This window comes from Octopus bimaculoides, chromosome 3, assembly GCF_046866305.1.
Source record: "Octopus bimaculoides isolate indiv1 chromosome 3, ASM4686630v1, whole genome shotgun sequence".
Taxonomy (NCBI): domain Eukaryota; kingdom Metazoa; phylum Mollusca; class Cephalopoda; order Octopoda; family Octopodidae; genus Octopus; species Octopus bimaculoides.
Window position 1 is genome coordinate 74,998,556 of NC_142930.1, and position 27,192 is coordinate 75,025,747.

The 27,192-nt window shown below is 35.9% G+C and overlaps 1 protein-coding gene across 15 annotated transcripts in view; it reads right to left on the reverse strand.

Annotated features, from left to right (window-relative positions):
* LOC106883961 (transmembrane protein 245) overlaps positions 1-27,192 on the reverse strand; it is a 501,684-nt gene that overhangs the window by 153,126 nt on the left and 321,366 nt on the right. For all 15 annotated transcript variants that reach the window (XR_016241093.1, XR_016241092.1, XM_089349237.1 and 12 more), the window contains one exon: positions 16,424-16,599. Coding sequence is in view for 13 of the 15 variants with exons in the window: in XM_089349237.1 (XP_089205363.1) it covers positions 16,424-16,599 (176 nt within the window). In the remaining 2 variants the exon portion in view is untranslated. The remainder of the gene's footprint in view (positions 1-16,423; positions 16,600-27,192) is intronic.

Here is a 27,192-nt window from a genome sequence, read left to right on the forward strand (position 1 = left end):
GAATTTTACTGAATTATCTGGCACAATCCTGAAAACCAGAAAAATTGAGAACCATATTACAAAAATGTGTAAATATTAATACATGTTGGTATATTATTATCTTATATATTTATTCTGAAATCAATATCAGTGGAATTTATCTTGTCCTTCTCTCTATATATGTCATACTGCATCCTTTTTTCCAATATCTTTTTCTCCTCTCAACATTTCTATAAATCTTCCCCTTCATCATTATCTTTATTCCCATCAACCCCTTTTTTCTGTTTCTTATTCTCTTGCTTTTCTCAATTCTCTCACCCACTCTCTTTCTTCCTTTCCGTTATTTCAAAACCCCTTCAGCATCTCAACTTTCTTTCTGTTACTCATATTTCTATAATTTAGTTACTAAACCATCTCTCTTGCAGAATATAAATGATGTAATATTAGGGAGTAGATGTAATTTTGTTTAGAGATTTATGCTATAAGATGAAATTTTGTAATTCTAGTGTATAAAATACAGAAATACATGGGAGGCAAAAAGATAACAGCTATAAATATAACACTGACAATTTATTAACCAGAAATATTTCATAAATTTATTTATGAAAAGAAAGACCATTATTAAAATCACGCTGTTCCACATTCTGTGAATAAAATTTCAAATTTGCAACTTGCCTTATAGCATTAGAAACTAAGAACTTAATGCAATTTATTTTCACTTTCTTAATCTTCTAATTGTCTCCACAGATCCTGACAGTCATCACAAAAGAAAAAAATAAAACTTTAATTCTATATTATTATCTCAAGTGCTAAACTTTAAACATGACACTTGCTGTATGTTAACCAAAAAACACTACTGGAATATCTGTCAGAAAGGGAAGTACTTTTTCTCTATGGGAAAACTGGCTGCATAATATTTTCAAGAGGAAAACTTTGTTAGTGCCAAGTGCATGTCGTGACAATGAGCTGAAGAGATTTTATGGAAACAAGCAGGAATTGTGTGTGTGTGTGAGAAAGAGGGAGAGAGAGAGAGAGAAAAAAAAAGAGATACATAATAATAATAATCCATGGATGGAATTTATAGATATTTTAATGCATTGCTATGCGCATTTCCACAAATTACATGTTTCTTATGATCATAACCCATATTCCTTGGATGATTACAGTACAATCCATAGTATTCATGGACATTGGGTGGATCATAGTTCATGCATTCATTTCATCAGTTGATATAGCATTAAAGAGGGAATTATATGGATTGTACTGCAATCATCTCAGGAATACAGACTATGATTGTAAGAAACATGTGATTTGTAGAAATGCATATAGTGATGCATTAAAATATTTATAAATTCCATCCATAGATTATTATCATTATTACTATATTTATCATACATTATATTAGCACTGCTTGGTACAACCCCATAAAACTGCTACTGCAAATTGGTATCATTAAGCTGTAGGTGACATAATAAAATAGAAGCTTTTGTATGCATATGCAAAAATGCTTCCCGTAAACAAACTTAAAGGGTCTCTCTCTCTCTCTTCCCGCCCCCTCTCTCTCCCCCTCTCTCTCTTTCTCTCTCTCTCTCTATATATATATATATATATGCACATACAAATATTCACAAATACAATTCAATTAACATGAAGAAAATGTTGGCTTGGGTATTCCAGGATGAAGTTAGCTAGCGCCATTGCTTCAAAATAACTAAACTATTGATGTTTTCACAAATATGTAACAAGTGGTTGCTTAGTAACCACCTTTTCTTCAACTGCTCTTTAAAATGCTCACACTATGCTGAAGAATTGCCATAAAAATAATATAACACCTTAATAGTTTGCATCCAATCCAAAAATTGATTAATTATTGTATGAAATTAATTCTTAATTATGAATTATAATTTGTAAATTGCGGTTGTAACTGAAGGTCCCTATTTCTAGTGCTGTTAAATTTATTTTTTACAATTACAACAAATAATTAACAGAGTGGCTATAATTATTGGGTGCCTGTTTTGATCACTAACATTAAGGGAAGTAAAATTTTGAAACAATAAGACAAAAACAAACCCAGCTATATTTAAAATTAAGTTTTAGCTATGACAAAGCAATTTAAAAGATAACTTGTACAAACAAATGATGAGGTAATGAAAACTGAAGTTTGTAAGCATAAATTTTGAATATGAAGCATAATTTGAGTTAATCCATCATATATGACACTAGATATTACGCAAATATTTTGTTTCTGTTGTTTTGCATATCAGCAGTTTTGTCAGTGGCTTCAAGGCAAAAATGATGCAGCTGAACAAAGAAGATGAATCAAATGGAGATAACAGAATTAGTTGTATGTATGTATGCATGTATGTATGTATGTATGTATGTATGTATGTATGTATGTATGTATGTATGTATGTATGTATGTATGTGTGTGTGTGTGTGTGAGTGCGTTTGTGTGCATATGTTTTGTTTGTGTGTGTGTGTGTGTGTGTGAGTGCGTTTGTGTGCATATGTTTTGTTTGTGTGTGTGTGTGTGTATATGTATCTATGTATCTATTTCTTTTTCTATCTATCTATCTATCTATCTCTCTCTCTCTCTCTCTCTCTCTCTATATATATATATATATATATATATATATATATATGTAGCATGACAACGTTTGCTCAGAGTTTTGAGAAAGATAAATTCAAAATGTCTTTCAAAAATGATGAGGAAATTCAGTCAGATTTTTTCATATGGTACTAGTTTAGCAAATCTGCTGTGTGAACGGAATACACCTTTTGGATTTACTAAGTCCAGGTAAACTAAACATTAATTCCCACATAGACACAAGCCTAGAAATTTTGAGGAGGAAAGTAGTCAATTATATCAACCATAGTACTTGACTGGTACTTATTTTACTGATCCTAGAAGGATGAACAGTAAGACTGACCTTGGTAGGATTTGAATTCAGAACATAATGAGAACACCACAAGTCATTTTGTACAATGCTCCACTGACTCTGCCAAGCTACTCTCCTCATGGTAAGCTAAATGTTGAGTGTTATTTGTATGTTGTAAGATTCAGAAGGTATGGAGAGAGCTTCAGGAAAAATATGTGAAGAAAACAAAATAAAGAGGTGTTGTCTGATTATTTGATAGCCAGCTATTAATGAAAAAAAGGTGAAGCAATATACCACGGGAAATACAAGATTAAGACTGATCTCTTGGAATTAATGGCTAAGACTGATCCAATGAAGTAAAGATTAAGAAAAGGACCATGAAATTAAGATTAAAACTAATCCACAAAAAGTAAAATTAAGGCAAACTTCTACAGAAGTAGTGACTAAGACTGATATCTTGAAAGTAAATATTAATTATGTAAATGTACAAATTAAGACTAACTTTCATAGAAGTAGAAATTAAAACTGACTCCTTAGAAGTAAAGCTTACCAGAGTCCAGAAGCAAGTAGACATTATTTTATAGATTCCTCCAACATACATCACAATATAACTGACATTGCTGCTATTGTTCGTTTTGAGTGGCAAAATCAATAGAGCATCAAGCAAAATGCCTTGTGGTATTTATTGGTGTCTGTTTATGTTCTGAGTTTGACTCACACCAGGGTCAACTTTGCCTATCATCTTCTTGAAATGAATAAAACAAGTACCTGTCAAGTACTGGGTTTGATACAATCAACTGTTTCTTTTACCCCAAATGTATAGGATTTAGACCTTAGTAAGAAATCAATATGAATTTCAGATGAGAACAACCTAGATATATCATATAAATAGCAGCAGCATATTTCATCAGTAATGATATTATACTGTACATGAAAACAAATAGATTACTATGACAAAATTTTAAAGAAATCTTCAAGCCTAGATTTTGTTAGTTTTTCTTTTTCATTCTGTTCTTCAAATTTAAAAATAACAAATCTATATTTTTCAGATATAGTTTTGTAAGATTTTTATTTCTACAAACAGAATATATTTCACAGAACTAAAGCAAAATATCTAAAGTTAAAGTTTAGGCCTTTCTAATTTGGCCAACTTAAAATAAAATGACATACTCTGATTCAAGATTCACAGATGTTGAAGTAAATTTATTTATTTTAGTTGATACTGTAGCGCTATTTATTTAATTATATATTTTTGTATTACATTTGGTGAACAAAAATAGAGTTGTTGGTTATAGATTTGAAACAAGCCAATCGTTGGTTTACTACATTTCTGACAGTGAAAGTGATGAAACAGTTACTGTGCAACTCGAATAGAAGAAATACTACTTAAGTATTTTTAATTAAAAAAACACCAGTTTTTCATTTTTCCAATTCTTTGCTGATATTCAAAGGTGAATGCGCGCACACACACACACACACACACACACACACACACACACACACAAACACACATACACACACACACACACACACACACACACACAATGGGCTTCCACAGTTTCTATCAATTCCACTCACAAGGAAGGTATCAGTCATCCTGAGGCTATAGTAGAAAACAGTTGCCCAAAGTGGGGTTGAACCCAGCACCATGGAGGTGCAAAGCAAACTTCCTAATCACTTTACTTCAATGATCAGCTGATGCTGCAACTTACTCATTCTTGAAGTTATACAGTTCTCATGCACAAGAGAGTTAAAATGCCATATGCTGCTTCAATGAAAGAAATAAGTTGAATTTTAAAGCACAGGTGTCAGCATAGCTTTGATATCTCCATAGTTAAGTGAGTTTCTTTCTTTTTGTCCATTTTACCCACTTGCAGACATAAGAAATGAAAGAATACAGCAATTGGGAAATATTTTTATTAAAAGCAATGTGATCAGGTACAGGTCATATGTTTAAGCACAAATATTCAAACACTCATGTTGCAATATGCATGTATTCAAGCAGATATGTTCAAATATACACGTGTTCAAATGAGTTCAAGCACATATTCAAAGAGATGTGTTCAGATATGTGCTTAAGATTATATGTGTGTTCAAACAGACACCTGTTGAAGTGAACAAGCTGACCTCTTTAAACACATGCATTCAAGCTGAAAAAATACTTTCATAATAAGTGAAGATTTTTATTACCATACAAAACTTAAAAACCAAAGAAAAAAAAGTAATTCCATCAAATTGTCATTTATTTTAATAGATATTCAATTCAATATCAAATTATTCAAGCAGACATTTGATTGTACTTTGTTATCAGATTTAATGAATTAAACAAAAGGTGATCTCATTTTGTAAGAGATGGGATTGTCTTATATGACATTATGAAATAATGGTTTTCTTTGTGATCACACGGGATCACTTATAAATGTATAAACACACACACATACACAGAGTCAAGGCACATACATTTACAGATACACCCACATTGTCTCCCATGGGAACATTTCTTATGAAAGGATCAATGAGAAATAACTGAAAGGAAAAGATAATCAACAGGTTTAAACTGTCTAAATCTTCTCCCTGAACATGGATAACGAAGCTAAGAATCAATCTCATGAATTAAAACTTGATAATATTGATGATATTGATAAAAATATTGATTATTCCTGATGTAGATATTTTCTCAGTGTTGGCAATGATAGAAGCTTTCCTTTCAGAAGCAACCATTAAGGCTGGAATACACAATATATTCAACCATTTTCAATACCAAAGTTAGATATTTTCCTGACTACAATGCCTTGTAATAAAAATGGTATATGGTTATTGTGTGAAATGTTAGAGCAATTCAAAGTCAGAAAGAGAATTCATTAGTTCTCTCTTGAAAGAAACAAACATTTGACTGTGAAAACAATAAATCAAAATTGAGATGCAAAATATGGAAAATAATTTTAATTATCCAATAATCATTTACAATTAAAACAATTTGTGTTTTGACATTCGTAAAAATATTACAGAAATTTGTGCAGAGTTGTTAAAAATGTAAAAAGAAAATCATCAAAACAATAAATTTAAAAATCAGCTTGATAAAATTATGAACACAACATCATCAGCAACAACAACAACAATTATAACTATAGAGAAAGGTGCAGAAATGAAGAGGACAAAAACGTTAAGAATTGAATGAACTGAGGGTAAGAGAATTAAATTACAGGTGAAAGAATTGAGAGAAGTGTAAAGGAAGAATACTGGTTAGAAACATAGTAGCTATCTGGCATATAGAATACATATGCATATCTGCTAACACATGTACTTTGTTTTACATAAATATTAGATGTGTGTGAATACACACTACTCATATATCCACACGTATAAAACATAACATACCCACATAAGTGTTTGTGTGTATGTATGTGTGTGTGTGTGTGTGTGTGTGTGTGTGTGTGTGTGTGTATACAGGGTGTACATAAATTAACTGTGCATTTTGATGAAATCCAAAACTTTTATGCAATTTTTAAAATTAAATTATGTTGATCATGTTTGTATTGTACTCTGCACAAAATTTCAACGTTCTATGTACACTGTACAGGGGTTCCAAACTTTAAATTTGTTTTTTAATCTTTTTCAGAGCCCTTTAATAATGATTAAGAAATGTGAATCTTTGTTGTGATAGCCCATACCAGAGGAGAAAAATGCAATGACATCTGAGAAAAGTTTGAGAGAGAATTTAGAAAACCTAGACCTCATAGAAATGTGATCCATTCACTGGTGAACAAATTTAAAAGAACTGGATCCATTCATGATGAGAAAGGAAAAGGACAAAAAAAGATAGCCACACATAAAAGTGAACAAATTCAACATTTGTTTGAAAATGAACCAAGAATTTCAATAAGAAAAGTCAGTCAACAACTTAATATCCCTCAGTCAACAGTGCACAGTCTTGCGTTCAACACTTATGAAAAACCTTATCACATTATATATATATATATATATATATATATATATATATATATATATATATATATATATATATATATATCATCATCATCATCGTTTAACGTCCACTTTCCATGCTAGCATGGTTTGACTGAGGACTGGTGAAACCGGATGGCAACACCAGGCTCCAATCTAATTTGGCAGAGTTTCTACAGCTGGATGCCCTTCCTAACGCCAACCACTCAGAGAGTGTAGTGGGTGCTTTTATATATATATATATATAAGTCAGTAAATGGTGGGGTTGTGTTAGCCGAACGTGGAGAAATAATAGGAAAATAAAAAATAATAATAAGCTAGAATGCTAGACTGAAAGCATATTTTAATATAGATGTGTATAAGGAGGATTACAAAGGATTTCTAACCGGCTTTCATTGCATGGCAAATTTTCAAGAAGCGGGAGAATGAAAATGTTTTTTGCAAAAGAATAAAAAATAATATATAAAAAAATAAACATACCAATACATTATATTGTCTTTGAGCTTTTAAAGTTCAATGGTAATCCGTGTAGATAATTTTTAGAAAGATTAGGATGCATGGAATTAAAAGTTGTGTTTACAAAAAAGGGGCTAAAAGTTTGTGTTAAGTAGGAAGTGTGATGTCAAAACAGGAAGTGTAGTGTCAAAACAGGAAGTGTGTGTAAGGGAAGACAATTCTGTGGGTTTTAAACTCTTTAGTTGGAGTTCTGGACTCTTTGTCAACAGGAAGTTTATGTCTGTTCTCAGAGAAATAAGAAGTAAATCTATATGTATTTCATTGGGTAGGCGGGAGAAAGGAATATGGTCACCAAGGGGTTTGTATGCTAAGAAGTGTTTGGAATTTCTCTATAAAAAGATTCTCCTTGTTGATTCTTTCTTGTGTAGAGATTCTGTCTTTACATTGATAGAAAGGGAATATCAGGAATTTAGGGTTTTTGTTACTGGCCAGATGGACTATATGAAATCTGAATCTTTCCCCCCTTATTTCAATTTTTTTTTTTTACGGAATCCCACGTATTAGGCTATGGAGATTCTGATTGTGGAAAAATAAATTTTCAAAAATCTCAAATTCAAATTTCGACCCCCCCCCCTTTCCTCATTTTAAAATATTTTCCGAAATTTTTTTTTTTTTTAGAAATGCGTAAAAAAAAATACGGAGATTATGATTCTGAAAAAAAATTGTTTGAAAAATTTCAAGTCCCCCCCCCCCAAAAAAAAACAGGCTATTTACATGCTAGAAATAACAGCCAAATCTCACAAAATTGCGATAACATAAAGCAAGAAATGTGTAATCAATCTACTCACCTTTCTGCAGAGATTTCTTTCAGAGTAATTTCTCGCAGTAATATTAAATTAGAGCGTTTTTTTTTTTTTTTTAATTTCAGAAATATATGAGTTTTGTCGAGAAGTGTGTTCAGGGAAGCTGTTGGTCCCGAATTAAAAGACGGCTGAAGTATGTGACTGGATCATCGGGCGATATGAAATGGTCCCGCATCGATGAGTCAATGTATCGAGAAATTAATGGATTTACTGCGAAGAAAAACTTTGAGAATTTCTATACATTTCTCGAACACATTGCGGAAGTTTATCCTCCCTAAACTCCACCAGCACGGCTTCCCCGAACACACTTCTCGACAAAACTCATATATTTCTGAAATTAAAAAAAGAAAAAAAAAAACCCCTCTAATTTCATATTACTGCGGGAAATTACTCTGAAAGAAATCTCTGCAGAAAGGTGAGTAGATGGTGCTTTTTATGTGTTACCGGCACAGGAGCCAGTTGGGGGGTGGGAGCTGGCATCAACTACGTTCGGATGGTACTTTTTACATGCCACCAGCACAGGGAGCCAGTCAGGTGGCACTGTCAATGACCCACACATGAATGGTGCTCATTGAGTGCATAGGCATTGTGAGACTAATAACCTGGTGTATATATGTAAGGGTAAGATCCAAGGATCCAAGAGTAGGAAGTTTGTAAGCTTCAAGCAGTCTGTGGCAGGTATGGGAAACAAAAACTTTTTGATTTTTTATTCTGTTTTCACCACTCATTCCAAATTACATTTATGGTGAGTGAACTTGGGATTCCTAAACAATAATGTAACCATCATATAACTGAGGTATCCACAGCCTAATGAGTAGCTGAGTACACCTCATTGAGTAATTATTACATCAGAGGATCAGCTAGCTAGGAAACATATGTAGCTTGGATTTGACCTGTTCCTCTCCCTCATTTTGGATATATATATATATATATATATATATATATATCATAAGCGCAGGAGAGGCTGTGTGGTAAGTAGCTTGCTTACCAACAACATGGCACCTTGGGCACGTGTCTTCTACTATATAGCCTCAGGCCAACCTAAGCCTTGTGAGTGAATTTGGTAGATGGAAACTGAAAGAAGCCCGTCGTATATATATATATATATATATATATATATATATGTATGTGTGTGTATATGTTTGTGTGTCTGTGTTTGTCCCCCCAACATCGCTTGACAACCGATGCTGGTGTGTTTATGTCCCCATAACTTAGCAGTTCAGCAAAAGAGACCGATAGAATAAGTACTAAGCTTACAAAGAATAAGTCCTGGGGCCGATTTGCTCAACTAAAGGTGGTGCTCCAGCATGGCTGCAGTCAAATGACTGAAACAAGTAAAAGAATAAAAGAGTAATATATATATATATATATATTTGATTAATGAGAGATGGAAGATAGAAAATGGGAGATGTTTATTCAGTACTACAATGGTTTCAATCCAATTGTAGTGATCAATAAACATTCTTCTATTTTCCATCTCTCTCATTAATCAAATACCTGACGAACACTGTGAAAGTGTATGTGCTTTACTGGTAAGCTACCAGGTATAAACCATACAATTTATTATCTGATAATATAAATATAATTCTTTTACAAGAATAGTTTTGGCAGTGACTTCAAAGTTTCAGCCTTCTATCCTTCACTGGACAAGTTGAAACTTCAAAGTCACTGTCAAAACTATTCTTGTAAAAGAATAACGAATATGTACTCTACAAAAAAGTATTGAGAAATCTTTCAGTTTAAGGTAAAATTGTTTTTTGGCATATATATATATATATATATATATATATATATATATATATATATGTATATATATATATATAGATATGTATATATATATATTACAATTAAAAGGGTAAAGGATTATCAATTTATTAATAAATTAATAATTTATAATTTTTACCAAGCCCTTCGGTATGTAAGCACCATTATCGGTGTGGAACTTATTTAAAAGTTCTTATACATTTATAAACAAAATTAAGGGTTCAGCAACAGATAGCAGTTACCCGCAACTCACATAGGCAAAACAAGAAGAAAAATAACGAACTAAACTAGCCATAGTTAATCATAGACATGTTTCTGGTTTAGGAGCATAAAAACTCTTCATTACCTCATTGGTATGATATTCCTGTTGTAAATTCGACGATACTGGCAAATGTGCATGCATGATCTAGCGCCATCATTGCAGTCGACACATTTTGAAAGTATCTCCAAATCTACATAGACGAGCCAGCCCATCATCTTCCCTCACGGATTACCATTTCGTTATTTTTCTTCTTGTTTTGCCTATGTGAGTTGCGGGTAACTGCTATCTGTTGGAGTTTCAGCATTTTTAGCTGCTATTTCTGAACTTCGGTATGTGGTGAAGCAACCTGTTGCTGAACCCATAATTTTGTTTTTATACATACATACATACATACATACATACATACATACATACATACATACATACATACATATATATATATATATATATATATATATGGTAAGGTTGTGAACTGGCAGAATCATTTGCATGCTGCTTAGCAAAGTTTCATCCATCTTTATGCTCTGAGTTCAAATCCTGCTGAGGTCAACTTTGTCATTCATCCTTTCAGGGTCGATAAAATAAGTGCCAAGATTTGAAACCAGTACACACACACTCATACATATTATCATTATCAGCTTACTTCTGGATGTCCTTCCTTCATCAAACTTCTTAATTGACTCTTATGACCTGCAGTAACAATGTATCTCAGTGTTCCTTTGATAACTTTGGCTCAATCTAAGCCATATGAATAAAACTGGGCAGAAGCAAACTGTGTGGAAATTTGCTAAATAGGCTGTATCTGTAATTTGTAGGATCACTTTATCACATAGTGTGCCACATTAGTTCTGACTGAGGATTAGGTTCAATGTATAAGTAACTGTGGAATACTCAACTGTTTACATTATAAATAATGAAGCAGGGTGGTTGAATCAATAATGAACTACTTGGCAATGGTTCTAAAAAGGGTGTTCAGCTGGTACATCTAGGGGTTCTAAAAAGGGGGTTCAGTTGGTGCATTAATATCTCGGATCTGAAGAGCCCAGGACAGAGGCCTGTGACTATCCGCTGGTTTTCATGCACCCATCAAAAAAAAAAAATAAAGAAAAGAAAAGAAAATGAAACAAAAGAAAAGACAAAAACAAAAAATACCCACAAAGAAAGAAAAACCTTACTGCTGCCTTGAATTTTAAGAGATCTGAGGCCTGCTGAAACCAGCCTTGTTCCACCTTAGCAAATCGCTTGGAAGCTCTGCCTGCCTGCCTGCCTGCCTTGCCTAGCTAGTTAGCTAGCTAGCTAGCTACCTACCTACATATGTGTGTGGGGTATATATACATATATATATGTATATACATATACATGTATGTACATATACATAATACATATATACACACACATACACACATATATATATGTATAAATAAGTAATAATTGAAGGACAGGCGTCAATCCATTATGACCTTTTCTAGCGAATGTTTTACTTGGTAAATGAGTACATTATATCGTTATTTAAAATAATTTTATTCAGATGAATACATGAATCTTACAATCAAGAACATTCAAAATAATTTAAAAACCATGGTGACATACATATTAAATGAGACTAGATTAGTCACAGAATTATATATGTTGAGCTGAGTCAAAAGTTTCACAATATTTTGGTAACTTATTAGCTTTATTCATAAATTTATATCAAAAACAGCCAAACTCTGAATTGTTAGAGGAGATGTATGCCATTGTGTGGAAAAAATACCAGATGCTGGTTAACAGAAAGTGAGCTCTTCTGCAGCAAGACAATGCAAGACTGCAAAATGCTTGATCAACTCAGAATAAACTCAAGGAACTTGAGGGAATTAAGCTGATGCCACATCCAGCATATAATCCAGACTTAGCTCCCTCAGATTATTATTTGTGCTGATCCAGGGCTCACTTCCTGTGCTCATGATGCTTTATCAGCCAAAAGGAGGTGGAAGCTTCAGTGAAGGAGTTCTTCACTTCTAATGACAAGAACTGTTATCAGTACGGGATCAAAGATCTGGCAGACAGGGAGTTTCAGACGATGCATCATGATGGATTCTAATTTGAATGCTTGGCTGCTTTTATTGTAACTTGATGAATACAGGAAATAAGTTACCATAATATTGCAAAACTTTTGACTCAACACACACACACACACACATACACACACTCATATGCACATGCAAACAAACACGGTTTCCCCAAGATATAGGAGTTTATCTATATATATAAAACAAATGATGTGTGTATGTGTATGTCTGTGTGTGTTGTGCATATGCATTTCTACAGTTTTCAACTGATTTTCACCAAACTTTATGCATACATTACTTATGTGCCAACGATGGTCATGCACTATAACATTTTGCCCAGAGCTCCGCATAAAGTGAGAAACTGGGAAAAACTGTGTTTTACATGGGTTTTTCTGTAAAACCTTCTGCAGTTTTCAACCAATTCTCTCCCATTTCTCTCTCTGTTTATTCTCTCTTCTCTCTCTTTTTCTCATTCTCTGTTTCTCTTGCTTACATATATTCTCTCTCACCCTCTGTAACAGTTCCTCTCTTTTAGTCTATGCCTGTTTCTTTCATTCTCTCTCTCTCTCTTTAATTCACTCACACACTAACTTTTGTCTAAAAATTGTCTTCTGTGTATTTCAATTAGTCGCGTTACAGTTTTTGTATGTTCTCCCTGAAAACTAATTTAATCATTTTTAATTTTTGTTCACCCAGTGTGTTTAAATTCAGTTTTGCCACATCAGCCTAAGAATTGACTTCAGTGTATTTCAATTTTGTAATGCGTAAATATCTTTGTTTTTATGGTATTTGTATGTTCTTCCTACAACATTACTTATTTAAAATTTTTTGCACCCCGTCTATTTAAATACACAATTTACATTTCTCCCTCTATCGAAAACATTGTGGGTGCAGTTGTGCATGCGTACGTATGACTGCTATGGGCCACATATAGCCAATAAGCCATTATTACAAACCAATGAGATTTCAATCATGCCATTGAGCAGTCATGCATTAGAAAAAGCTATCCTAAAGTGGCTCAAGTTTTTTCACTCAAGCTATTTTCTTCTAGAACTTTATATACTCAAACAGAGTTTGTCAGTTCTGTCTACAAATTGACTTCCTTGTATTTAAATTTGTCATGCATAAAAATCTCTGTTGTTACAGTTTTTGTACGTTTTCCCTGAAAAATAATTTAGTTATTTTTCATTTTTGTTCACCCAGTGTGTTTAAATTCAGTTTTGCCACATATGCCTAAAAATTGACTTCAATGTATTTCAATTTTGTCATGTGTAAATATTTTTGTTTTTATGGTATTTGTATGTTCTCCCAACAAAAGATATCTGTGTGTGTAGTACGTATACATTTCTACAATTTTCAACTGATTTTCACCAAACTTTACACACACATTACTTATGTGCCAAGGATGGTCATGCACTATAGAATTTTGCCTAGAACTCCTGCTTAAAGCAAGAAATCGAGGAACACGGTTTTTGACACAGGTTTTTCTCTAAAAACTTCTGCAGTTTTCAACCAGTTTCTTCTGTTTTCTCTCTCTAAATTTTTGGTACTCCGTGTATTTAAATTTACTTTTGCTACATCTGCATTTTGTAACTGAAGTTTCTAAACTCTGGGATAATGCCACTTAAGAAAAGAGCCCATATTGGTCGCAAAATCGCCACAGCAGAGACATTGAAGAGAAGGAAAGCAAATGAGTCCTCAAATGAGATTGCACAAAGACATTCGCAAAATGCTGCTTGCGCAGCCACTGCAAGAGCCATGGAAAGTGAGGAGCAGCATAGCAGTCACCAGATCAGAAATGCTTCAATAACAACTTTGGTACATGCTAATCTAAGTCAGTTACAGTGTATTATTTGTCGTACAACTGCTGCTGTGCAAGCTGCAGAGAACAGAGAGCAGCACACCATTCACTATGCTAGGAATGCTACAGCAACTGCTGCTGTGCAAGCTGCAGAGAATGAAGAACATCACGCCATTTGCCATGCCAAGAATGCTACAGCAACTGCTGCTGTGCGAGCTGCAGAGAATAAAGAACAGTGCACCATTCCCAATTCTTTCTTTTTTATATGTATTTTCATCAATTTCAAGTCACTATATAACCATATATTTCAAATTTTCCAAGGAAAATTGGTATCTTTCTCTATTTTTGCAGTTGTGACATATTTCAAAAATATTTTGCATGTTTTTGTGAATTTTGGTATGTTTTTCTGTTTTTCAAAAAGCTTCGGCAGCCCTGGTCGTTAGACAAGAAAGTAAATGTTCTTATGATGAATAATTCACACCCCAAGCAATGCCGGGTACCTCTGCTAGTAAGCAATAACCCTGTTGTTTTCTTGAAACTAATGGAGGTTGAGAAAAGTGTCTTTTCTTGGAAAAGATGCTAGTTTATCACATAACATAAACTTACTAATCAACACTAGTTTATTATGGTGTTGATCCAATTTGAATTTTTAGCATCTCTAATATTCATAATCAAATGGCTGTTGTTTATTTCCTATCAACAAATCTTCAGATGTTTCTTTTTCGTCACCTGAAATTTGCGTAATCTTTTTGTTCTTCTTCTATAAATAATTTCAATTTTTAGAAAATGTAATATTTCCAATTATAATTTAATGACAAGATAAAAAGACTGTGAACTCTGGATGTTAAACTGCTTATTTTATATAAATAAAAAAATCTAATTTCATACTAGCAGAATAATTTACCAGGAGAATGAAATTGTATTTAAGTTACTTATTCTAAGAGAGAGAATATAATATCAAATGTCCTTTCTAGTATAGACAAATATCATTAACATTCTTTATGATAATGGAAACTATTTAAAAAAAAAAAAAAAGAAAAAAAAAAAGAAAAGAAAGAATTGTAAATTGTAGAGAAACATGTGTGAGTAATGATTTGCCAACCAGGTGGTACTTAATGTGTCATAAATTATAGTCATCAGATAATGTGAGGAACATAATGTGTGAAATGTAGAGTAACAAATGGGAGTCACATGCACACTCCCTCCAATGAAAATCAAATACATATGCACACACATACACACATACTTAAATAGACAATGCACAGATATGCTTATATAAGTTTTCTTGCATAAGTTTAGGAGTACATATTCTTATATCCACATTCACACATGGAGTAGCATGAATAAAGGAAAAGGAAAGATGAAAATTGATTCAAGGAGAGAGAAGAAACAATGTAGTAGAGGAAAGAGAGAGAAAGGCATGCATCTGTATATATATATATATATATATATATATATATATATATATAGATATATATATATAGATAGATAGATAGATAAACAGGTTGTTAGGTTATCATCAGCTACGTGTGTTGTGTATGCATGTTTATGTGTGTGTGTGTGCATGTGTGCATATGTGTGTGCACGTGTGTGTTTATATACATTGATAAATACACATAGGCTAATGCATGGCTGTGGTTAGAAGTTCATTTCTCAACCACATGGTTTTAGGTACAGAACCCCTGGGTAGTTTTTTGAGAGAGTGTCAGAAACTGTGTAGAAATCTATTGTGTGCATGTGTGTCTATGACTGCCATTATGTTAACACCTTTTCAAAATCAATGTTTTGGGATCCATTATAACAATGGAAAAATATTCAAGATGGTGCCACAGTATGGGCTTAGTATAATGACTGAAACAAGTAAAAGAGTGAAAGAACAAAAAAATGTAGATAAGTAGAGAGATAAAATAGATTGAGGCCTCTTAAATCAATCACTTCGTCTTTCTTTCTGCCTGACTGTTACTCTCTCTCACTCTCTATCTGTCTATCTTATCTAGATTAGATAGATAGATAGAGAATTAGATAGGTAGAGAGATAGAGGGAAGGATATCTATCTCTTCAACTTGCTGGGTAACAGATAGAGGAAAATGAATCTATTTAAGAAGCTACCTTGCTAGATATACAAACAGATTTACTGAGAGATAAGACTACCTTCTAACTAGAGAAAGAGAAATAAAGATAGATAAGATAGATAGATAGAGAGAGAGAGAGAGAGGGAGAGAGAGAGAGAGAGAAGGAGAAAAAAGTTAGGAGAGGAGAAAAAGTATGATTTGACCAAAACCTCAGTTCTTTGAGCTCATGCAATCACAATGATGCATGCAACATAAAAAAATGCACAAAGCCCCAAAAAACAACAAAAACAACAAAAATCTGAAACACAAGCAATTAGAGCAGTCATGATGTTCTACCTGAAGGTCGTGTGGTCCCAGCTTCTGGTTGAGATGAACCTCCTTGGAGTAGTTTACCATAAATACTTATTGCAGCAACAAGGAAGCAAAGTACGATCGGACCAATAAGAGCTCCCTCCAAGCCCAGGCAGTAGATTCCTCCAGCAATAGAGAGACCAGTCATGTATGGGTGACCACTGAAAAACAAACAAAAATACATAAATAAAAAAACAATACATTATGAATTTTTTATATACATAAATATACATAAATATATATGTATTCAAACATCTATATATATATATATATAGGTAATTACAGGCAAGTGGGAGAAATGGCATTTTATACCTGGTTATTTGAATTTCATGTTTCTGTCTGTATATGAAGTATCATCATCAATTAATGTCTGTTGTCCATGCTGGCATGGGCTGGATGGTTTAACTAGGGCTGATCAGCTGAGGGGCTGCACCAGATTCCAGTCAGATTTTGGATGCCCTTCCTAATGCCAAGTATATCATCATCATCATCATCATTTAATGTCCGCTTTCCTTGCTAGCATGGGTTGGACGATTTGACTGAAGACTGGCGAACCAGATGGCTGCACCAGGCTCCAATCTGATCTGGCAGAGTTTCTACAGCTGGATGCCCTTCCTAATGCCAACCACTTCGAGAGTGTAGTGGGTGCTTTTATGTGCCACCGGCACAAAGGTCAGTCAGGCAGTACTGGCAACGGCCATGCTCAAATGGTGTTTTTTATGTGCCACCTGCACAGGAATCAGTCCAGCGGCACTGGTAACGACCTCACTTGAATGTTTTGTTCAAGTGCCAGTAAGGTGACGCTGGTAACGATCACGCTCAAATGGTGCTCTTTATGTGCCACCGGCACAGAAGCCAGACAGCTGCTCTGGCAATGATCCCGCTCTGATGGTGCTGTTAGTGCTCCAATGGCACAGGTGCCAGTCATCGAATTTGGTTCAATTACGATTTGACTTGCCCCAACAGGTCTTCACAAGCAGAGTTTAGTGTCCAATGAAGGAAGGTTGGCATGGGTGCCAGTTGTCGAATTTGGTTCAATTTCAAATTCGATTTATATACATATATATATATGTGAAGGCGCATGGCTCAGTGGTTAGAGTGTGAGGTTGTGAGTTCGAATCCTGAACTGGGCTGCATGTTGTGTTCTTGAGCAAGACACTTTATTTCATGTTGCTCCAGTTCACTCAGCTGTAGAAATGTGTTGCAACATCACAGGTGCCAAGCTGTATTGGCCTTTGCTTTTCCCTTGGATAACACTGGTGGCATGGAGAGGGGAGGCCGGTATGCCTGGGTGACTGCTGGTCTTCCATAAACAACCTTGCCTGGACTTGTACCTGGGAGGGTAACTTTCTAGGTGCAATCCCATGGTCAGTCCTGACCGAAGGGGGTTTCAATATATATATATATATATATATATATATATATATATATATATACATATATATATCGTCAAGTATATTTGCTGTGCAGCTACTGTTTATACCTCGCTCAGAGATTTATTATTGCTTATATATATATGTGTACATAGACACACACACACACATATACACATATACACTTCAGCAATGTAACTACATACGTGCTGTTGACAATTTCTTTTTCCTTCTTTGAACGTTTCCCTTTCTCCTTTCTGAGAAGAGCTATGCTTGAAATGTCAAAAATCTCTCTTTTCACTGAGCATCAAACTAACACATTCCTTGTGCATGTCCTCTTGTTGTCTGTTAATTTTATTTTTCATTTATTTGAATAGATTGTTTATTTGAATTGACTATATATATATATATATATATATATATGCATGTGTGTGTGTATCTGTCCCGCTATCTGTCTGTATGTATGTATGTATGTATGTGCATATATACACACACACACATATATATATATATATATATATATATATATATACAAGAATAAGAGGAATGACCAGCAAATGTGGATTCCTGAATGCTAGAAATAGATGCCGAATCATCCAACCACGAAAAAGTATGTTCTCAGTAGAAAAATCAGCGACACAACAGACTGTAAATGAGTAAGACAAATGAAAAAATACTAAATTAAAAAACGATTAATGTAAATTAATCGTTTTTTTAATTTAGTATTTTTTCATTTGTCTTACTCATTTACAGTCTGTTGTGTCACTGATTTTTCTACTGAGAACATACTTTTTCGTGGTTGGATGATTCGGCATCTATTTCTAGCATTCAGGAATCCACATTTGCTGGTCATTCCTCTTATTCTTGTATGTAATATAATTTTAATCTTCGGATTTTTTAATATGCTAGACCACTGGTTTTAATTGATCAATATCAATTTCTACCCTCATTAATAAATATATATATATATATATATATATATATATATAAACAAATAGTAAATGAGTATATGCATATATACATACAGGTATGTGCATACCGATATCCACCTGTATGTATAGGTGCATATCTGGGTACAGGACATTGCAAACAAAACGTAGACGAGAAAACACGCAAGCCACATAGAGAACATTCTACTTCATCAGCTACCCCCGTTTTAACACCAGCGTTTCAAAGAGCTGGGCAGGACGCATCGTTAAAACGGTTCTTCCCATGGACCGTAAATTAAATTTGTATACACAAATTAAATCTTGCCATGGAGGAATGTAGTGGCGGACAAAAAACAAGACAGGAAAGCAAACAGAAAAGGCTTTACGGCCAGACGAGAAAAATTATGTGTGTACGAACGCTGTGAGGCACGAACTTGAAAGTAGGGACGAAGTAATTCGCGTGTTTGCTCGGCGATAGCCAAGGAAGAAAAGGATTATTGACCGGAAGCATGTGACCATGCCGGTGTAAGGGGAAGAGAGAGAGTGGTAGAGGGAGAAACAAAGGGAGGAAGTAGAAGAATAGGTGAGCAACGAGAGGAAAAGAGAAAGAGAGGAAGTACGAGGGGGAAAAAAGAGATACGTAGTAGTAAAGAGGAAGAACGAGAGGGGGAAAAATGATAGAGGAAGAGAAAGAGAAAGAGATAGAGTAGCGTCGGAAAATATGAAGTTACGAAAACTACTTACAATTGGAGACGCTGCGTTCAGTCATGTAAAAACAAATAGTAAATGAGTATATACATATATACGTACAGGTATGTGCATACCGACATCCACCTGTATGTATAGGTGCATATCTGGGTACAGGACATTGCAAACAAAACGGAGACGAGAAAACACGCAAGCCACATATAGAACATTCTACTTCATCAGCTACCCCCGTTTTAACACCGGCGTTTCGAAGACCTGGGCAGGACGCATCATTAAAACGGCTCTTCCCATGGACCGCAAATTAAATTTGAAGGCAGACAAATCACAAATCCCTTTAGGTAGATGACCCTGCTTGATCTGTAGAAAAGGCATAGGTAGAAACTCCATAAGATGTACCCAGTGTAAGCTATGTACACATAAGAGGTGCAACAATATCAAAGGAAGACTATTATTTACATTATTTACATTTGACAGATATTTGTCCTCATCTTGTTTGTTGTTAACACAACATTTTGGCTGATATACTCTCCAGTCTTCTTCAAGTGGACTGGGGAAATTTCAAATCTGGGTTCTCATTCCTAAGGTATTTTTTGATGTTGTTATTATTTTTATTATTATCATTATTATTCAGGTCACTGCCTGGGATTAGTAGCCCGTGCTCTTAACCACTATGCCAGATGTCCGTGAGCATATGGTGTAGTGGTTAAGAGCATGGGCTACTAACCCCAAGATTCTAGGCAGTGATCTGAATAATGATGATGATGATAATAATAATAATAATAATAATAATAATAATAATAATAATAATAATAATAATAATAATAATAATAATAATAATAACAAAAACATCAAAAAATACCTTAGGAATGAGAACCCAGGTTCGGAATTTCCGCAGGACACCAGAAGAAGGCTGGAGGGTATATCAGCCGAAATGTGTTAACAACAAACAAATATCCGTCAAATGTAAATAATGTACATAATTCCTCATCTCTCAAATATAGAATTATAAAGGAAGGCTAACTGGGAAGGCATGATTTTCATTTCATTCTGATATCTATTGTGCTTTTAAACATAGAATGTCCATGAGAGATGTGACCTCTGGACAAAATATCACAATACATTTGCCTTGCAACAATGTATTTACTTTAAGTCTGATACATAGATGGCTATTTTAATTTAATACCGTTTCTATTGAATATAATAACTATATATAATAATAATAATAATAATAATAATAATATTAGGGATAAAAATCCAGAATTACAGGTAAAAATTTAATTAAAATCAATTTATTAAAAATTAAAATTAAATTAAGTTTCACAGTATTAAATATACATATATATAGTTTTAGGGAAAAGAAACAAGGTTCATGAACTCATCGATGAAAATTATTATTATTCAGGTCACTGCCTGGAATTGAACTTGGGATTAGTAGCCCGTGTTCTTAACCACTACACCATATGTCCATGAGCATATGGTGTAGTGGTTAAGAGCATGGGCTACTAACCCCAAGATTATTTTTCTATATGTGACAGTGGATTTTCATCGATGAGTTCATGAACCTTGGTTCTTTTCCCCTAAAACTATATATATATAGAGTTATTAATATTTCTAAGTCTCTCTAAAGGAGACTACGGCAGCGGTACTGGAAATTAATAGTTATCGCCAAGCCAACATGGCAGTCCCAAAATTAGGACGAAAGCTGCCGTGAATTAGCTCCAAGAAGCCATCGCCTCTAGCTAGCTATGTGACACACGAAACCTGTGTCCTTTATAACCTTCGAACAGGGGAGGTCAGCAGCTTCCCCTTGCTGGTTTGGCATCTGCAGACTAGACTAGTTTCAGGGTGTTGCCCCTTGTCAATGCAGAGCAGCCAAGCTCCAGCCAGGTGGCGCTACTGACTGTCTGTTCGAAGGTTATTTATCTAATTTCAGAGAGACTTAGAAATATTAATAACTCTATTTCTGAAAACCAGTGGATAGATTCCACTGAAATTAGATAAATAACCTTCGAACAGACAGTCAGTAGCGCCGCCTGGCTGGAGCTTGGCTGCTCTGCATTGACAAGGGGCAACACCCTGAAACTAGTCTAGTCTGCAGATGCCAAACCAGCAAGGGGAAGCTGCTGACCTCCCCTGTTCGAAGGTTATAAAGGACACAGGTTTCGTGTGTCACATAGCTAGCTAGAGGTGATGGCTTCTTGGAGCTAATTCATGGCAGCTTTCGTCCTAATTTTGGGACTGCCATGTTGGCTTGGCGATAACTATATATATCATCATCATCATCATCATCGTTTAACGTCCGCTTTCTATGTTAGCATGGGTTGGACGATTTGACTGAGGACTGGTGAAACCGGATGGCAACACCAGGCTCCAATCTAATTTGGCAGAGTTTCTACAGCTGGATGCCCTTTCTAACGCCAACCACTCAGAGAGTGTAGTGGGTGCTTTTACGTGTCACCCGCACGAAAACGGCCACGCTCGAAATGGTGTCTTTTATGTGCCACCCGCACAAGCCAGTCCAGGGGCACTGGCAACGATCTCGCTCGAAAATCCTACGGGAGCCAGTCAGGCGGTACTGGCAACGGCCACGCTCAAAATGGTGCATCTCATGTGCCACCCGCACAAGAGCCAGTCCAGGGGCACTGGCAACGATCTTACTTGGCTTGCCGGATCTTCTCACGCACAGCACATTTCCAAAGGTCTCGGTCAGTAGTCATCGCCTCGGTGAGGCCCAATGTACGAAGGTCTTGCCTCACCACCTCAGCTCAGGTCTTCCTGGGCCTACCTCTTCCACGGGTTCCCTCAACTGTTAGGGTGTGGCACTTTTTCACACAGCTATCCTCATCCATTCTCACCACATGTCCATACCAGCACAATCGTCTCTCTTGCAGACCACGACTGATGCTTCTAATGTTCAGCTTTTCTCTCAAGATACTTACACTCTGACGGGTATTCACATTGACATTACACATCCAACGGAGCATACTGGCTTCATTCCTTGCGAGCTTACGTATGTCCTCAGCAGTTACAGCCCATGTGTCACTGCCATGTAGCATGGCTGTTCGTACGCATGCGTCATACAGTCTGCCTTTTACTCTGAGTGAGAGTCCCTTTGTCGCCAGCAGGGGTAAGAGCTCTCTAAACTTTGCCCAGGCTATTCTTATTCTAGCAGCTACACTTTCAGCACACCCACCCCCACTACTAACTTGGTCGCCCAGATAGCGGAAGCTATCGACTACCTCTAGTTTTTCACCCTGGAATGAGATAGAAGTTGTTTCCTGTTTGTTTACAATCTTTATTGCACCTGAACATCTGCCACAAACAAAAACTAACTTCCTAGTTAACCTGCCTTTGATGTTGCTGCACCTCTTATGTGTCCATAGCTTGCACCGGGTACATCTTATAGAGTTACTACCTACTCCTTTTCTTCATACTGAGCAGGGCCATCTACCTGAAGGGGTTTGTGTTTTATCTACCTTCCTACTTATTAGGATTTTGGTTTTAGCTAGGTTGACTCTAAGGCCCTTCAATTCTAGACCTTGCTTCCACACCTGAAACTTCTCCTCTAGTTCTGATAGTGACTCTGCAATTAGGGCAAGGTCATCAGCATAGAGGAGCTCCCAGGGGCAACCTGTCTTGAACTCCTCTGTGATTGCCTGGAGGACTATGATAAATAAGAGGGGGCTGAGGACAGAACCTTGGTGGACCCCTACCTCTACCCGGAATTCATTGCTGTACTCATTTCCAGCCCTCACCTTACTGGCAGCATCTCTGTACATGGCTCGCACAGCTCTCACTAACCATTCTTCTATCCCAAGTTTCCTCATTGACCACCAGATAAGGGATCGGGGGACCCTGTCAAAGGCTTTCTCCATGTCAACGAAAGCCAGGTACAGAGGTTTATCCTTGGCTAGATATTTCTCCTGCAGCTGTCTCACTAGAAATATGGCATCAGTGGTGCTTTTACCTGGCACGAACCCAAACTGCATCTCATCTAAATTGATTTGCTCCCTAATTAGTTGGGCTATGACCCTCTCCATAACTTTCATAACCTGATCTAACAGCTTGATGCCTCTGTAATTATTTGTATCTAAAGCGTCACCTTTACCTTTGTAGCAGTTGACTATGATGCTGCTACACCAGTCATTGGGTATGACTCCTTCGTGTATCACCTGGTTCGTAATACGGGTGACTAGGCTATAGCCAACACTGCCAGATATTTTGAGCATCTCTGCAGTGATTCCTGATGGGCTGGGGGCTTTCCCGGTCTTCATACTCTTAATTGCTTTATCTACCCTGGTACTATCAACTCATATAGCTGGTTCCTCTATTGGGTCGACATTCAGCAGGCTTTCTTCCTCCCATTCATTCTCTTTATTAAGCAATCTATCGTAGTGGCATCTCTAGACCTCTTTCTTTGCATCCTCATTTAGTGCAAGCGTACCATCATCCATGCGAACACATTTCTCTCCTACAACATCACTATTCTCTCTCCTACACTGTCTTGCAACACGAAATACCTCGAGTCTTTGGTCCTCACGGCGCAGAACATTGGCAAATCTTTCCTTATCTGCTTCCCCTCTGGCTAAATAAACCTGTCGCCTAGCCTCCCTTCTGGCATATTGGTACAATTCCCTGCTACCACCGTTCTTCCAGTCCTTCCAAGCCTGTTTCTTTTGTCTAATAGCCCTGTCTACCTCCTTGTTCCACCACAACATTACTCTGGGTCGGGAGGGGACCTTACACCACCCACAAATCTGGTCGGTGGCTTTCAACAGGTTGTCCCGCAGAAATCTCCAATTGTCTTCCATGTTGTATGATGCTATATCCCCTTCTATTTCGTTAAATGATTCAAGTAACTTGTCTCTAAGTCTCTGTCTATTTGCAGGGTCTTTAAGCTTCCACACCCTTCTCCTCCAAGCCGGTCTAATTCTGGGCACCCATTTTGCCTTGATCCCAAAGTCGCTAACTACTAATCTATGTTGTGGGGTACATTCTTCGCCAGGGTAGGTTTTGGCATTTATAAGCCGCCCTCTTTCCCTATTTCTGGCGAGGATGTAGTCGATTTGGCTAGAGTGTCTGCCGGAGCGGTAGGTGACTAGGTGACTGGCAGGTTTCCTGAAGTTGGTATTGCAGACCCTATATATATATATATATATATATATATATATATATATATATATATATATATATATATATAAATATATATATGGTTAATCAAATTAAAACGTAAGGTAAAAATCAGATATTAATTAATATCGATTTATTACCAGGAAGCCAGCACATTGAAAGAATCAGAGAGATTCAGAAAAAGTATCTGAGATCTCAGGGGATTAATGTATATATATATAATGATGACCACTGAGTGGACATTTAATGTGCTACTAGAAGATCACATGTAATGTGTCTGCTAAGATCTAATAGTTCTCGAAAGAAATTCAGTGAAATACCAAACCGCATGCGGGCAAGACAGTGAAAATTACATAAATAAAACATTATTATTCGTGGACCGGTTTCGAAATTAACATTCTCTTACCGAAAATATCTGTCTCTCTTCAGCACGAACTGTAAGGAAATCATAATTTTCAGAATCTTATACAAGTTGTTCACCCCTAGAGGCGAACGCATATATGGTTTTGCTAATTACAACTTAATGGTAAAATCAAATGTCTTCGTTTTGGCGCGCTAATTCCGGAAATATGTCTGCAGAAAATGAATTTCTTTTGAGAACTATTAGGTCTTAGCAGACACATTACATGTGATCTTCTTCTAGCACATTAACTGTCCACTTAGTGGTCATCGTTATACACACACACACACACACACACACACACACACACATATATATATATATATATATATATATATATATATATATATATATATATATGGTCTGGCTCTCCATTGATTATAATAAGTATTCCAGATGATTTGATCAGTGGATCATCATGACACACTGAAAGTGACAAGGCTGGCCAACTGAACAACAGGTACAAGTCATTTGTGCCAGCTGAGTCAACTGGAGCAATAAGAAATAAAGTGCATGGTCGATACCACGTGGTCGATACCAGTGCTGCCTGACTGGTCCCAAGCCAGTGGCACATTAAAAACACCATTTGAGCATGATCATTGCTAGTGCTGCCTGACTGGCTCCCATGCTGGTGGTACGTAAAAAGCACCATTTGAGTGTGGTTGATGTCAGTACTAGCTGGCTGGCCCCATGCCTGTAGCACATAAAAAGCACCATTCATGCGTGGTCATTGCCACTGCTGCCTGACTGGTTCCTGTGCCGGTGGCATGTAAAAAGCACCATTCAAGTGTGGTTGGTGGTAGTACCACCTGACTGGGCCTCATGCTGGTGGCACGTAAAAAACACCCACTACACTCTCAGAGTGGTTGGCAGTAGGAACAGCATGCAGCTGGAGAAACTTTGCCAGATCAAATTGGAGCCTGGTGCAGCTTTCTGGCTTGCCAGCCCTCAGTCAAATCGTCCAACCCATGCCAGCATGGAAAGAGGACGATAAAAAATGAAGATGATGATGATGATATATAGGTAAAGTTACCTTCTGAAGTCATACTGACTCATAAGGGCCAGTTTCCTAGTTTCATGGTGTATAAATTCCCCACCTGGACGGGATGCCAGTCCATTGCAGGATTACTTATTTTTAGCAGCTGAGTGAACTGGAGCAAAGTGAAATGAAGTGTTTTGCTCAAGAACACAATGCATTGCCCAGTCAAGGAATCGAAACTACAATCTCATGATCATGAGTACAATACCCTAATCATTAAGCCATGCACCTCGATAGATAGACAGACAGACATACAGATAGATAGATAAATAGATAGATAGATAGAAAGATAGATATAGATTCAAGGTTGAATATGGTGCTTATGCATAGACACCCAAATATCGTATCCCAAAAGGATAGGTGATCAAAATCAAAAAATAAGCAACACGGATTTCAAAGGTGATTGCAGTACACACGTTTCATGCTACTCCAATTTATTTAAGTAATGCGAGCATTACATTAAATGCAATATGAAGAGCAATCTTCAGCTGCACGAAAATGCAGAAAATTACAGTAGAAAAGACATATTATAAATGTGGCAACATTTCAAATCCAAGTGGGAGAGAGAATACATAAAAATCCAAGTGTGAGGAAGAATACATAAATCCATCTTGACATAGCCGAGTCTATCAGGCTAGTAATTGATTCTAGACAAAAGTTTTAACTGTCTCAGATTTTATTGTTTCTTATCTAGTGGTGATAGCATAAGGGACAATTACTTCTAAAGAGAGGGAAGGTGTAAGCAGTATGCATGGACAAAGCTATAAAATGTATTAGAATATAAAGGTTTCACTGGTCAGAGTAGTATCAGGTCATTTTACTACTATTAAAATGTTGAGGAATTAATGTTGAGGAATTAAAACCCAAGGTATATGGGTCAAATAGGTTTTTTTTCTTTTAGTCTGAATAGAGTAACAGTATAGTGGTACAGATAACAACAATACTTTAACCAATATTTTCACAATAAGAGGTATGTTAATAAAATAAATAAAATGAGATGTATTCTTCCTCACACTTGGATTTTTATGTATTCTCTCTCCCACTTGGATTTGAAATGTTGCCACATTTATAATATGTCTTTTCTACTGTAATTTTCTGCATTTTCGTGCAGCTGAAGATTGCTCTTCATATTGCATTTAATGTAATGCTTGCATTACTTAAATAAATTGGAGTAG